Genomic DNA, 16,700 nt, shown 5'->3' on the forward strand with positions numbered 1-16,700 from the left:
TTTTTTTTCCCCTACTCTGTAATGAGTCTCTAAAGGTAATCTTCTTTATGGTGATAATACAAAACTTTATAGTTTGAACTTTTATTAGTTGCTCAATAAGTAAAGCAAAATTTTGCCTAGCCCTTTAGATCCTATTTTAGACCATTTAATATATAGCTAATAAAAAATTGGGTTACACTGCAATTTTCTATTGATTATTTGTAGTTCTTTTTCCTTATAAATTTTAGTTTAATTATTTTAGTCCAAATTTTCTTATAAATTTGTTTGGAAGCATGAAATATGTTGTAGTTAACTTAAACTACTATATTACTAGTTATTAATACTTTGAAAGTATAGTTCATTCCAGCCTCTACCTCGAGTAGTTTCTCTTGTAATCCTACATTCACCCACTCAAAATATCAACCATTGATGGTTAATGGTAAAATTCAGAGTTTTACGAGAAATTGTAGATTCCAATCTAAATTAGCAACCATAGATTGGGGACTCACAAACCGGGCTAGATCATGAAATGAAAGCCATTTATTTCGTGACTGCAAGGCTAATCAGATGGAGGCTTGAGGCTATCCTCTCTCTCTATCTGGCCAGACCCTATACACAGAATTAATGACATCCAACGACACTACTGAAAGCTCTTAAATTATCACAGTGAATGCCCTCTACTGCCACCTGCTTAATGCCACATGATAGCATCTGCTTTCCTTGTTGGATGAAGCTGTAGACTACTAAATCAATTTCAAGCCCTCTTCTCTCTTACCCGTTTGTTGCAGTGCCATCACCCAATCAGATCAGTGTCAAAAAAAATTCTGCCGAGCATTTTAGAGACCCTGCCCAATAATATCATTGATAAATAGAAACACACTAGTAATCAGATCAGTTTAACTAAAAGGAAAGGACCCTTTTAAAAAATGTTGAAGAGGCGTTTTTTTTTTCTTATTTGATAAATAAAATGTTGCCTAGCTTGTTACATACAGGTGAGTATAAGTAATTTAAGAAAAGATTCTTAAAAAAGTAACTATTAATGGTATCATGTTAAAAGTAACATGTACTTAAAAATTGAATTACTCTTTTTTAAGTGTTTTATAATCCTTGTTTATTCATCTCTTTCATTCACTTGAAACATATACTTCAAATTTTCCCATTCATTTTTTGGCCTTCCATCCAAAAAATATTATAGGGGACTTTCTACAAAAATCAAGTACCGTGACAATAAGGTATATGAATAAGTCTAGTGTCACACATTTTGGCACAACAAATGCCACAACTCGCCATGTGGTGAGTTATGGTTGGTGGAGGGATGATGGTGGGTCTATGTGAAGACACCCCTCTACCAACCACAACTCGTCACATGGGCGAATTGTGACATTTGTTGTGCCAAAATGTGTCGCATGGAGGCTATAGATCATATCAAATTATGGAAGTCGGCCCTGGCTAAAAAGCACTAGCTCCATGTATTGCAACAACAATATAACAACTGTTCCTGTGAGGCATCAAAAGATATATATGCACAATTGCACATTATTCAAAACATACCCATCCAGGAAAAGCTTTTTTTTCTTTTTCTTTTTCTTTTTGTTTTTTTGGCCCAGGAAAAGCAATGTTAGTGAAAGCATGTGTTGTTTTTTTTATATATAAAAAGAATAATAAAAACATAAAATAAATAGGGGTATCCTTGACTGAAAAAAAACTTTATAAACATAAATAAGTTAGCTTAGTATTAGCGCAACAGGGAAAATTATTAGTCTCCCTATCATATTCTAATAAGATATTAAGAATGTCCCTGTAGCAGAAACAGACAATAGCAAGGAAGATTTACTCAACAGGTAGGCAGAGCAGAGGCTTGTCAATACTAGAAAAACAATCTTAAAGAGAAGATTCATTCAGAGTAAATTCAGGGTACCCTGGTCCCAAAATGACATCAAAGTTTTCAAGTATGATTAATTTTTGCCATACTGACAAGTTTCATAGGAGCTATTGATGAGGTTTGTAATCAGTTCAATAACAGGAGACCCTTTTATTAGAGGGCCGGTGAATTGATATCCCATTTGAAGGAGATGTATAATGGCACTAGTAATTTTTTGATATAGATAATGTCACTTGTAATAATACATAGGGCATCAATTGAAATGTTAAACTTGCTGTATATAGGGCATATCAGCCCAACAATTGAAATATTAACTTGCTGAATTTTCAATAACATCACTCCCAGTTCATCAAATTAAACATTAGCTAAGGGGTGTTCATGTCAAAGAATCATAAATTTGAGGAGCGTTCCCAACACAATGATGGTTCCTCATTGCAAGTTCTCTACAGAGAACACAAATATCAAATACACACCTTCAAAATCCTCATATTTCCTAAGCGATATAAACAATTTTAACACTAGTCAGTATGCCAGGGTTCCAAGATAATTTCATAATGTCAAGTTTCTTAAAAGAGGCAGGTACCATTTTGGGATTTGAATTTTGAAGTCCACCACACTTCACAATGCATCAGAGTCAACAGAATATGAACTTAACATTAGCCATTATATTCAAGATGATCTCCCTCCAATAATAAAAATACTAACTGTACTGAGATAATTCCAAGCAACGCACTGAGATGCTAAGTTCTAGCTAATTGGAATTAGCTTTTCCAATTAATTCCAAAAACTAATTCCAATTATCTCAGTGAACTTAACATTAGCTAACACTCAGATAATTTGAGAAGGAAAAACTACTAACTGTACACAAACATATATACAAATTCTACACAAAAAGAAATGATACTTCTGTTGCATAAATAATTAGAAATTTGGAAATATGTACTTCAGAATTCAACATCTCATACCTTGCAACATGATACATTAGTAATCAAGTCTTCAAGAATAAAAAGTCTTCAGTGTGAAAAGCTCAGATATTCACATCCTATCGGACTATCATCTGTGTCTTCATACAAGTATAGGGAACCAAAAAAAAGGCTCTACCACCCACTAACCACTTCATGTACTCAAATCCAGCAATGTGGTCAATGAACATAAGCAGCTCCACATTGCAATTGCCATTCCATGCAGTCCTCAAAATCAAAACTGCTGGCACAATCCAACAATGCATTTTGCTGATGCTCATAGCGACATATGTAATTCAAACCGACAAGTAGCTCACATATAGCTGTCTCCGTCTTTTCCCTATCAGCGAAATACAATGTCTGAAGCAGAAGCACATTCGTCCGTGTTACAATTTGATGTTGCTCGAAATTACGCTCACTTTGCCACCTGATCATGTTATGCGCAAGTGGCGCAAGCCACCTTAAAATCCCATCAAGAGTCTCCTTCCAATCATGGGCAAGAGGAGCATCATATATCGCCAAATTCTTGACATAGGACTTGAGATTAGTCCTCAAAGACTTTCTCAAACTCGTTGGCAACATCTGATACAAATCATCCCTAGCTTCCTCACCCACCAGATGAGGGTAACGAAGCAACTTCTCTATCACAATTACAATATTTGCATAATGCAATGCCAAAGCAGAGCCTCCCACCGTGGAAGGAGGAGCATACACAGTAATCCTACTCTTGGGGCCAAATCGAGCACCACCCTGCAAAACCCCAATTTCGGATCCATCAACACAACCCGAATGGTTTGACTTCAAGTTCAACTGCTCCCTTTTCAAACCACCACAAACCGCCCTGGAAACTTGGCTACTCCGATCCTCATAATCAACATCATCATCATCATTATCAAACTTAGAAACCGAGCTGCTCAAGCTAAGGCAATCCATAAAAAGCCTCCCGGGGCTCGTTCCACACGGAAAATTGAAATCTTCAGCTCTTAACAACCCCAATTCATTTCTCCTTGAATCGAATTGAGACTTAAAAGTAGTAACCCTTCTCTGCTGCACTGGATTTCTTTCGATTAATCCCGAATGACACACACTACTATTACCACTACGTACCCGTTTCAATTGCTCCGAACCCATATGCACACGACGCTGCTTCAAATCAATCTGACCCGAAACAGTCCCAAATTGATTTTGCTGATTCTTCTTCATAGCAGGGTCTCCAAAAACCATACAAATCCTAGAATAAATAGTACACACAGTTCTGACTAAGAGTTCAACTACCTTATCATACGTCTGGTTCCAAAGCGAAATCTCTTTGAGATGCCTCACGTCTTGCTTCTGCCAAATCAGTTTCTGCTCAAAAGCTCTCTTGCTTTCTTCATGCTGATTGTGCTGGAACTTCTTCGTCGCTTGCTCCAACTCATTCAAAACCTCCATTTCGCTGTACAAATTCGCGGTGGCATTGACGAACCTCTCCATCTTCCTCACCATAGCCTCCATATCTCTTACCAAAAAACCCAACTCCTTCACATCAATAACTCCACTCATCACATCACCGTACACGTGTTCGAACCCTTGCAGGGCTGGCTCAGAGCACTTCTTGCCGAGCCTGGAAACCACGCCAGCGACCCGGTTCAAGTCGTCGAGCTTTTCGGCTAGAGCGAGGTCTAGAAGATGGGACTCGTTGGAGGACACCAAGTTCAACACTCCTTCAGATTTCAAGATCTCGGACTTGAGCTTGGAGATCTCGGAGTCGGTGAGAGATTTGTGGAGGTGAACTGTTTTGGACACTACAGTAGCTACTTCGAAGGAGAGGATGCCTATGGTTTGCTTTGGAAGTTGGTTTTTTGAGCCATGCTTCTTCTTTGAAGTTTCAAGTAGAAGTGCGTGTTTGAGATTTGTGCTTACTTGGCTTCCCATCTTTACAATCCAAGGCTCCGCAACCATTGCTCTTTTAGAGAAACACCCAGAAGTCAGAGCAAGGCTTGTAAAATTCAAACAAAAAAGAAGCAGATCTGTTGTGACAAAGAAGTGTACAAAAGGAGGGGTTCAAATATTTGCAAGTCTTTGGTTTTGACTGAGTAAACAAAGAGTTGGGGTTGGGAGAGAGAGAGACAGACAAACAAAGTAGTCAGCGTGTGAGTCGACAATGGCAATGGTGAAAGTGAAGACTCCGCGTGCAGCTCCTTTGAGTAGGCGTGGAGAGTGCGTAATCAATGGGAGCTGCAGTGTTTGTGTTTGTGAGACTCAGACTCAGACTGTGAGCCTAGGCTTTCATTGCTCATTTGGGGACTGAGTAGGAAACAATGATTTTTTGAAAAAGGGAGATGGATCGGCTATTTGAAAGTGCACTGAGACTCCGAGGGTTTTCTTTTTCTTTTATCAAAGTACAAAAATATTACGTCTGCAATCTGCTACTTTTACTTTTCTTTTTCTTTTCTTTTCTTTTCTTTTTTACTTTTCTGTTTTATTTGTTTGAACGAAATTTTGTAAGATTTTTTTCATTTGCAAAATATATTGTGTTTGACTGTTTTCTACTTTTCTTTTCTAAAATTAAAAAAAAAAAAAAATGATTATTACATTTGCTGAATGACGGGGACCACTGGCCAGCTAGAGTCAGAGGCGCCGCGCTACGCTGGGGTCCCAACTGTTTGACTTTTATTATTGCTTGAGTTAAACATGGTGTACGGAAATTTATATTCATTTTGTTATAACTCAAAATTTAAATGAATTTTTTCTACCCTTTTTATATTAAATGTTTGTTTAGTTAGTTTATTTTTTTGTAAACTTATTTTATTATTTAATTTATTTTATTATTATTTATGAGTCTTATTGTATTTTTTTTTTACTATTTATGGGTCTCACTATATTATTTTAACTAACATTAATTTTATCTACAATATTTTAAAAAAAATTTTCAATAAAATAAAATAAACGGATTACAAATAAACCCTAAAACAAAACAAAACATGAAATGAATTTTAAGTCCATCTCCTTTTCTTGATAGCTTTTAGAAGTTTTTGCTTTGAGGTAGGGTAAAAAGGAACGTTAGGATCTCTTTAAACATGTGACTAATTTAAACACGCTTAACTTTTTAAACTCTTCTAAATTTTTTTTGTTGGATGTGAATTTTGAAAATCCAACTGTTGAATTGTATATTTTTATTATATTCTTAATACTAGTAAAATTTCAAAAAAAATTAAAGATCAATAGTTATTTCATTAATGACATGTTTAAATTTCAAATTTTTATAGTAAAAAATTATACATAAAATATAAATTTATTAATCAAATAATAAATAACATGCAAAATTTGATACACATATTAATAATATAAAGTTAAATTTTACATTAAAAAAATATATAAAAGGTGTGTGAAAAGGTTTTTTTTTTTTTTTTTGGTCTAAACTGTCCTTTTGGTACATGAAATTTTCATCCTTAAATCTTTTTTTTTTTTTAATTTCAAATCTTGTTTTTAATTCTATATATAACCAAACGGTCCAAACCTAAGAACTGTTCAGGCCCAAACTAGGTTGGTTTTGACTCTAAGATTATTTTTTTAGCAGAGCAACAGAGAACCACATAGCTACTACACCTACACGTACACATCACACTGGCTGTCAGCTGTCGTTAGCTGTTTTTTTTTTTGTTTTTTTTATTTAGGTAGTTTATATTAAGTTATTTACTTATATAAATTTTTTAAAAATATATATAATTATATTTTTACTAATTTTCAGCAAATAAATTTTCTATTAAAAAAATAATTCAAACATATGTATATATGAAGTTTATTTATTTACGTAAAACTTTTAAAAATCTCACTTTTAACAAATAAACAAATAAGTTTAATTCAAAAGTGCATTAAATTTTGCTGGGAATTGGGATATGACTTGGAGTATAATAAAAGTAATTAAATCCAACGCGAAGAGGTGGCTCAACCCAAGTTTGATTTTATTATAAATCTTCTCTCTCCCAAAGTCAATAGTAGGCAAACTGCTTTGCAATTCGGAATTTTCGTGTCAAGTTTACATTATCTGCCAAAAAGGAGCAACTTGTGAATGAAATTTCGTACGGGATAAGTTGAAAATTGTATTAGTGTGCTGATCCTGATACATATGTAATAAAGTCCTCTATTCTGGGGCCCCAGATAGGAATGTTGGCCTTCACTTTTTTAGTGGTTTAGAAAAACAATTTACAGTTTGCTTGCAAGTTTGCAACTACACAAGTTGGTTTAATTTGCTTTAGGTGTTACCTGCTCCTAGCTCTTCCTGTGTGACACTGCATTTGACTTATACAAAGCATAGTCATGGATGAGTTGGAACTTCTCCTACCAAATCATGATAGATCATAGACTCCCCCTCTCTTTTTCATTTCATTTTCTACTTTTCCCACACACAAAGAAAAAGAATGAGATTATAATTTATTAAAATGCCCATATTATATAGTCCCTTTCAAACGTCATCGGGCTTTGGATTGGAATTGCTACTTTATAATCTAAAGAAAAAGATGTTTATGGATGATAACTGACCACTAAGGGGGAATTTGTCAAAAGTTAACTATAGTGGGAGCTGGTAGCTTGTTTTTATTGAGACAGAACTTACTTGAGGGCTAATAAGGCCACCCACATGGGGTTTTCAGCCAACAACAGAGCAAGCAAATGATGACAAAAAGAAAGATGGAGTTACCAATTCATCTTCAAGCTTTGCCTTATTTACACATTTATGGGATTGGGCTTTCCCCTGCAACATTACTCCATATTAGCGTTTGCCTTTGACTAATTTATTTTTAAAAAAAATTGAGACAAAAAGTAATTTTAAAATTTATAAACTTACTAATTCCCAATTGTTTACAAAAATTACAAGACTCACGGTTTCCAAAACCTGGAGGAAAAAAAAAAAAAAAGACTTAGATGAAATTAAATGTCTCTTTAGTAATAGCTTATTTAGTTGAAACTGAAAACTTTCTACTTAAAGTACTATAAATAAAATTAAAAAGTAGCTGAAATAGTACAGTGAAACTCATGAATAATATTAAAAAATGTAATGAGACTCATGAATAGTAGTAAAAATAAGCTAAATAGTATAAAAATAAAATAAAAACTGGCTTTTTTGGCATGAATTATTTTTGCCAACTTATTTTTCTATTCAACTTATTTTTACTACTATTCATGGATCTCACTGCACTTTTTTGTATTATTCATAAGTCTCACCATACAATTTCAGCTAACTTTTACCTTTATCTACAGTACTTTCAGTAAAAAAAAATTCAATTTTAGTAAAATAAGTGGATGCCAAACAGACCCTAAATAAACCTATGATTTGATGCATCTCACTTAATTATACACTTGTACGGACATACATAAAAGTTATTAATTATTTATCCAAGTTTAGATGTCTCATTTAACTAAAGAGTAATTTTATACAATTTAAATAAAGTCATTTACTCACCATCTAACACGAAAAAAAAAAAAAAAAAAAAAAAGTTACTCTTCTTTTTATGTTTACTCTAACACTTCGTTTAGGAATTTATAAAGGAATTGAATAAAATATAATGTATTAAGAGTCGGTTTAGAATCTGATTATTTTGCTGAAATTGAAAACTTTTTACTAAAAGTACTATAAATAAATGTAAAAGTTAGTTGAAATTGTACAGTAAAACCTATGAATAGTACCAAAAAATACAATGAGATATATAAATAATAATAAAAATAAGTTAATAATAAAATAAGTCAGCAAAAATAATCAACACAAGTAATATATGGACATCTCTTCAATCCAACCATAGCCTTCGTGGTCTCCTTCACCAATGGACATCCCTTACTCCATTCCTTATTTCTAGAATGGTAAGATGGTTAACTGCTACTACTAACTCCTAGATTCTAAATCTCATGCATTCTAACATTCTAATTGGATCGTTACCCCTCTATGTTCTCAGGAGGATTAAGGAAGAGCATGGGAGCAACTTATTATTAGTTACCGTTCCATTGTGTTACCGCGACTGGCTCCTATGTTTACCTTTGCTAGACTGTTTGTACCCAACACCTTTCCTGCTTGCTTTCGCTTTACCTAGTTTCAGGGGCACGTCATTCCCCCAAACCCCTGTGTTGGAATTCATAATTGAAGTAGTCGAAGTTCGGTGTGCGAAGAAGTCAAAAGCCATTGTTCTCCACCGACCAAGGTGGAGGTGGAGGTGGAGGTGGAGGTGGTTGTGGTGAGTGGTTGGATGTCATATTTGGCGTTCTCTTTAAGCCTTCACATTCTCCTTCCTCAATGGAATTCTTAAGCCTTTCACTTATTTATGGCTTCCCAAACTTCATTAACTTTTCCTTGCCTTCGTCAAGTAGAAGGCAAAGAGGACGACGTCATTTCCTTCAAACTCGTTGAATTTCGGGTTCTCAACATAGAAGTTTATATTGACATCCTCGATCTAACCATGAAGGCCCGCCAATGATGGTAGTGGTATGCAGTCAGGGAGGTCTAAGGTGGCACAGGCAAGACCGATATCAGAGCGCGCAGGAGGGTATTTTGATCTTTTCAGTTTCTGTTAGTTGTGTGACTTAGATCAGAATTATTAAATTGAAACATTCTTTTTTTTTTTTTTTAATTGGTAGGGGTACCATTGAACATTGCTGGTCTGGTCATCTTTTCGCAACAATTTGAAAGTAGAGCCCATAATATGTAGGAGTCACTTCCATTTGCGTGAAAACATTGGTGCAGCTTCACGTGGGAACATGACCAATCAACAGCTAGCTGCTAAAGCCACGTTCCAACCACTTGGATCGTAACGTGTGCCTAATATAGAATATCAAAAAATTAATGCCTGGATTCCTTTATATGCAAGGTGGGGCTTATTCATTTATGTTTTAGTGGGGTATGTAATGTTTCTCCAAGTACTTAAGGGCAAGCGCTTTAGGGCCAACATGTCGATCGTATTTCTGTAGTACTGATTCAGACTCAGTGCTGTTGATAATAGCCTCATATATACTAGCCATTTTGTTTAGATAGAAAGTGCTCAATGGACCCAAAAGACCTTGGGGTAAAGGGATAGAGGACCACGTTACCTACTCACCTTTGCCTAATTCTAATTGTCTTTCCTTTTCTAATGGAGATATGCATCTACCTTGGCCTATCATCCTTGTGCCTTTGTTGTCAAAACCATTATATATACAAAGAAATATTGCTGCAGACCAGCACAAATTATTAGAATTATCTTAGGGTTGACCTCGCTTTCTTTTATCTTCTTTATTTCAAAACAAATCTAACAGCTTAAATAGAAGACAATGCACCTCACACAAAAGTTGATCGGTGTTTAGTACAAATTAATGCATGTGAATGAGTCATAAAAGAATATTTGTGATTTCTTAATCCAATCACGCTCAAATTATCTTCCTCGCAAATACTTAAAATGAAAGCGTAGACTGTGGTGTGGTGTCTATTTACATGCCAAAACAAGCACCCTTTAAAGTCCTGTAGTCCTTACCTAATTATGCCGCGGCTGTCAAACTGTCAATTGACTCAATTCATTCAACGATAAAAACTACTGTATATGAAGCACGATTGCATGTGAACTCAACTATTTTTTTTTTCTTTATCCCAAAAAAAAAAAAAAAAGGTATGATTGTTGAACTAATTGGAGTTACAAACTAGTCCACAGGTATATATAATTGAGCAATTAGCATCTAAACGTGTCATCTATTGCATGTGACAACCATGTGGAGCTGGAAAACCTATCCCAACGTGAAGAAAAAGAAAGCATATATTGTGCTGATGGGTAGGATGTAATTATGTAAAAGATACGTCAAAGAAAAACAAAAAGCAAAAAAAAGGATAGGTTGGTTGATGATATTGTTTACAATTTCCCGCCATATGTTGCATGTAAGTTTGTGTTTGGAGTCACTTTGTGGTGGAGAATAAGGAATTTTTTTTTTTTTTTTTTTTTTTTTTTGAGAAAGGAGAATAAGGAATATAAGAGGGTTGTTGTTGAAGTTTGCTCCCCACAAATTACGTCTTTGGCTCACTTTTTCAGTTTTTTCTGCGTATTATACCAAGAGATGTCAATGTCTTTTTTTTTTTTTTATGAGAAACAAGAGATGTCAATGTCTTGGAGGTGGAAGCGGTGGGCTTTTCTTTCTTTTGTCTTAGGCTATTAGCCTTTTTGACGCGCATTTGACGACATTGGATTGATTCATTGATCATTATCGAACTCATCAAACTCATCACTACTGTTCTCAAATTTTTTTAGAAGAATTATTACTAGCTCACTTCAGCAGTGATATTCAATGAAAATAAATGATAAAAAAAAAAAAAAAAAAACTCTTTAGAAAATGACTACCCGAGATTACATGTATTATTTTCAGATTATTCATTTGAGCAATGATATCCAATTGGTTGCCACCTACTCACGTTTTTAATAAAGACATCTATTTAATGTTTAGATGCCTTGAATTTGGACCTATGAATTTGGATTTGAGGGCCCAAATCCAAAATCTTTGTTTAGGTAACTTAAAAGAGATTGATATAGACTTGGCCCAAATCCAACTAGAAGTTGACAGGTCCAAATCTATGGATCTCAAATCCAGTGGAATTTGGGAAATCTCTCGCACACACTCTTTGCTTTGATTGTTAGGATCAAGATTCAATTGTAAGATCATACGATCCAAAAATCCTACTAGCCCAAAATGGCTTAGATCACAGTAGAATTGGGCATTTTTTAGGATCCCATGTAGGATCAATTTGATTGTGTTAGATTCATAGGATCGAACTGATCCTACGATCCTAAATGATCCTACTAAAAACCCAAATTTGCTTTGAATTGTCTTAAAAAAGAAAATTTTCAATCCAACCAATTGATAGAAATGACCCAATATGCCTTATACTATAAAAGAAATAATAATTAAAAAATAAAAATAAAATAAAAACCCTCACTTTAAATTAAGAACTTATTCCCTAAACCCCTAAAATCAACTTGACAACACTCTCATTCTCTCCCTCCTCTCCAACTGGATTTTGCTTTTAGATTTTGTACTATAGTTAGCCACCAGGGACGAACCCAAGGGGCTTGGGCCCCCTTAGTCCTAAGAAGTTTTTATTCTACTAGTTATATTTTTTTATTTTTTGCAATAAAATCTTGAGAAATTATATAGTTCTCATGGTGAACCACATCGCTTGTCCACCATTCCACAAAAAAATTCTCACTTGTTTAAAATTATTAAGTCAGTAACTAGTTTCTATTTAAAAAAAAAAAAATCAGACTCAACAATTTTAAACAGGTGAGAGTCTTTTAGTGGAATGGTGAACAATGTCACTTGTCCACCATGAGTACCTTATAATTTCTCCAAAATCTTAGGCCGCCCTCCCTTCCAATTAGCCTAGCCAACCCCGCCCATCTAACAACTACCTTTTTTTTTTTTTTAGAAGCCCATCTAACAACTACGTAACCCAAAAACTTAACAAAAGCAAAACTTTAAAATTAAAAAATTAAAAATCCTAGCTAGCCTAGTATAAGGGCATTCACATCAGTTCATGCAAAATATTTCATCTATTTTAGTATAAGAACCTATTTTTTCTATTTTACATACTCATTTTTAAACCACTTCACATTATATTATCTATTTTATACTACATTACATTAAAATTTCAATTTTTCTTTATTTTTTTAATTGTTTTTCTTCCTTCACACACAATAACCATCATCAACTATCTACCTTCAACCTTAGGAAAAAAAAAAAAAAAAAAAAAAAAAAAAAAAAAAACTATATGCAAAGTGAGTAATGTTAGTGTAAATTTACACAGTTACTATAGCAAATTTGCAAATTAACACATTTTAAGTTTGACTAGTGTGGGTGATTTTGGAGCTTAAAAGTGTAAAAGTGATACTTTTTTTATCTTTCTATTTTGCATTGTTTGATGCAAGTGTTCTAAAGAAACAATATTATTTTGTGTTTTTTATTTTTTGTCATTGTTGGTAGATGATGGCATCTAATGTTTTAAGAAACAATGATTTTGTGTATTTGTCTTGGTTAATAATTTGGTAATACTATATAGATGTCTATTTAGAGGTTTTTTTTTTTTTTTTTTTTTGGCTTATACTTCAGCTACTCTTAACTTGAAATCCTGGGTCCGTCCCTGTTAGCTACTTAGTTACTCTTAACTTGAAAGGTCCATCCCTGTTAGCTACTTAGTTAGTTGCCATTTGCAAACTTATTTTGGATTTTGAACTTGGGAAATATATTCTAATTCTGTTAATAATAATTATTTTTGGCACTTGGTGGCTAATTAAACTTCTTCTTTTTTTTTAGAGAGTTTCAACCTATGGCGTCCGCTCCTAATGATGGCTCTTTATCATCAGACCAAGACACCAATCAGTTTTTGGTATAGGCGGGGATTGAACCCTAGATCTCTTATACAACCATCAGAGACTTTACCAGTTGAGCTAACTAAAACCCACTAGCTAATTAAACATTTGGTGAACTTTTTAGATACATTGTGTTAAAGTTTAAATATATTTGTTTCATTGGTATAAAGTATAGGTATAGTCATAGCCATGGAACTTAGAACTTGGAAAAAAATTTCTAATTGTGTTGATGATAGTTATTTTGGCACTTGGTGAATAATTTAAATATATTTGTTCTAGTTTGTCTCTCTCAACTGTTCTCTTCCTCTTTAACTTTTCTATTACTCTCTTCTTACTAAATTTAAAACCACAAGGTTTGTGGGTTTTTCTGTGGTATATTACTTTGTTAGAAGGGGTCCACATTAAATTATCGAGTGTTGCGTGATGCTTTAAGTCGACGCCATTGCCTAGAAATACCATCAAGTATGTATTATCTTGTGGACTCTAGGTACACAAATTGTCCAAGGTTTTTAGCTCCTTATATATAAAGGAACACGATAATTAACATCTAAATCTGTGGAGAGGAAATACACCAATAGGTTATAAAGAGCTATTTAACCTTCAACACTCATCTACAAGAAATACAATCGAATAGGTTTTTGGGTTATTGAAGAAAAGGTGGGCAGTATTATGCACGACTAGTTTCTATGAAATGAAAACTTAAATTAGGATTATTAATGTGTGTTGCATTCCTCATAACTTTATAAGGGATGAAATGAATGAGGATAAGTTGTTGAGAGCTATGGATCTTAAGTTAGAAAATGTTTCACTAGATGAAAATGAAATATCAAAAGAAAACATCATAGTTGTTAGAGTCTCTAATAAGTGGAAGGCCTTTCGAGATGCTTTGGCAAAGGAAATGTTTGAGAAATATCAATTTTGGTATCATCATGTCATTTGAGACTTTAATTATTAAATCTTAGAACTTTTAAAAGTTTTTTTTTTTTTTTTTTATGTTTATCGTTTATGAGCATGTATCAGTTTTTTTTTTTCATATTTTTTTTAGGATCATGAACATTTGTTAGTTGAATTACAAGGATATGGAATTTCATTTTATATTTATGTTGTTTTAATTATGTCTTTTTTATTTTGTGTGTGTGTAATTTCCTTATTTGAAATTTGTATTATTTAAAAGACATAATAGAAATTGGATGAAAAGACAAGCAATTGCAATCCCCATCTAGATTACAATCTCAATCACATTCAAGACAATATATTCAATAGAAAATAGGAATGGACAAAGCCATAGCTAGCATCTTGTATGATCAATTAGCTCAAGACAATAACTAAGGAGGATGGGTACTAGAAAGATCCAGCATACGAAGCTACTATAGAGTACATAAATGATCAATTAATTCTCAATTTGACATAGGACAATAATAAGAATAGGCTAAAGGCATGAAAGCGACATTTTGCTATGATTACTGATATAAAAAATCAAATTGAACTTGTTTGGGATGAAGTAATGAAAATGTTTGCTGTCACAACGAATAATCGCCATGTGTGGGATGCTTATGTTAAAGTGTGGTCCCAAATTATGACTTTTTCCTCTTAAATTACACTTGGGTTGTTTTATTTTCCTTTTATTGTACTGTTATGGGATTGACATTAGGCATTGCAATCTCGGGCATTGAATTTTTCTTTTCTTTTTTCTACATATTGCTATCAATATCTATGAATTTAAGATTCATTTGCTTTGTTTGTTGGATTTCTTAATTTTTTTTATTTGCTTTGATGTGTAATATTGGGATTGTGGGGGTTGTAAAGATAATAAAAAACATCGTAGTTATAAAATTTCAAATGCATTATAGCTTATTATTAAATTTTTAGAGGTTCGATTTGAGAGCAATGTTTGCATATATTGTTGCAATTTGTTACTATAATAATGGGTTCTAGCTAAGTTATATACTCTATGAGCTAGTTGGCCTACTTACCATTGATATTTGATGGTAGAGAAAAGAAGAAGTACATGATGTACATGTGAAATGAGAATTGCATTATATTGAATCTCTTGGAAATGTGTTTAAGGGGTGGGGGAGCGGGGAAGGGAAAACAGATGTATTTTTTAGATCCCTATACTAATTACCAAGAAGTAGAAAGAGAAGCAAAGATTGGAGCCTTAGCTAATAGTTTTTTACATCACAGTCTAGATGAAACTCTAATACAATGTAAAGGGTGTACTTGGAGATGTCTTTCTCTCCTATGGGATACAATGTTAGTTGTAAGCAACAAGGGCTAGTTTATAACAAGTGAAACCCTAAAAAACAAGTTCTGAAACTTTTAGAATTTTATGTTAAACTATGGTTTTTTGTGAGAACAATATTTATTGGATTTCCTATTATAAATTAGTATATTTCAATAGTTTTGTTTTAATTAGGTTAACTCACTGCTTGTCTTCTTCTTCTTTTTTTCTTTAACTTCTTTAGAAAAATGCAAAAGCAGGTTCTTATAAAAACAAAGTTATTGACAATTGGAAAGACATTAAGATTTTGTGTAGGAGGGATAGAGCTATTGGCATTGGTGTAGAACATATGGTGTAGTTGAAGTTATGGCAGAGAAAGGAGAAAATGAGGTGAATTCTTCCATTGCATAACAACCATGTCAACATTTAGTATCAACAAGTTTTGCAGTTAAGCCTCGCCAAAGAGATAGGAGTAGGAAAGATCCACTAGTTGAAATTGTTGCAGATATTGGTTCCTCTCTTAAAGAGTATAGTTCATCTCTAAAAGAGTAGTTCTCAGCAAAGAAAAATCAAGAGCAACCACAACCTTTCAGTGAAAAAAATACATATAATGGTTTTAAAAGTGTCTAGACTCAAGCGACTTGAAATATTCAAAATAGTTGAGAAATTGATGCATAGAGGTGCAGATAATTTTAAGTATTTGAAAAGTCTTTCAAATGATGATGATAAGAGATGCAGATAATTTTGGATACTTTATCTATCTCTCTTGATATAGAACTTTTTAACTATTAAGAATTTTAGATTGAGATTTTGAACATGAAAAAAACTAATGCATTTCTCTCTCTCTCTCTCTCTCTCTCTCTCTCTCTCTCTCAATATAGATATAGAACATTTTAGTTGTCAATAGTTAGCAAGAAATTTTTTTAGTTGGTTATGATGAAAGATATTAGTCATCACCTTGTTAATTGGATTGTCAATGACTTTCATTATCTCATGTATTTATTAAAAATGTTACTAAAATTAAAATGTAGAAGTTTTAAGGAAAATAATAATTGAAAAAAATATATTTTATTGATCTTAAATCCAAATCAAAATTTAAGTATCCAAACAATGAAATTTCAAACGATGAATTCAAATCCTTCATTGTATAAAACAATTCAAATAAGGAATTTTAAAATCAATGAATTTCAAATCAAAGCATTTTAAATCAATTGATTTTAAATCCAAATTCAAATTCATATCTAAATGTTGTCATCCAAACACAACCTTAGGAATTAAATCTCCACACCTAAACTATCGAATATTCAAAT

General features: G+C 33.1%; 1 protein-coding gene across 1 annotated transcript; it reads right to left on the reverse strand.

Annotated features, from left to right (window-relative positions):
• Positions 1 to 501: 501 nt before the first annotated feature.
• On the reverse strand, positions 502 to 5,242 carry LOC115995283. Its single transcript, XM_031119789.1, has 2 exons — positions 2,827 to 5,242; positions 502 to 824 (listed from the first exon to the last, which is right to left on the reverse strand). Exon 1 carries the CDS (start codon positions 4,762 to 4,764, stop codon positions 3,004 to 3,006), a length of 1,761 nt encoding a protein of 586 aa, XP_030975649.1. The 5' UTR covers positions 4,765 to 5,242; the 3' UTR covers positions 502 to 824; positions 2,827 to 3,003.
• Positions 5,243 to 16,700: the final 11,458 nt, after the last annotated feature.

This window comes from Quercus lobata, chromosome 6 (assembly GCF_001633185.2).
Source record: "Quercus lobata isolate SW786 chromosome 6, ValleyOak3.0 Primary Assembly, whole genome shotgun sequence".
NCBI lineage: Eukaryota > Viridiplantae > Streptophyta > Magnoliopsida > Fagales > Fagaceae > Quercus > Quercus lobata.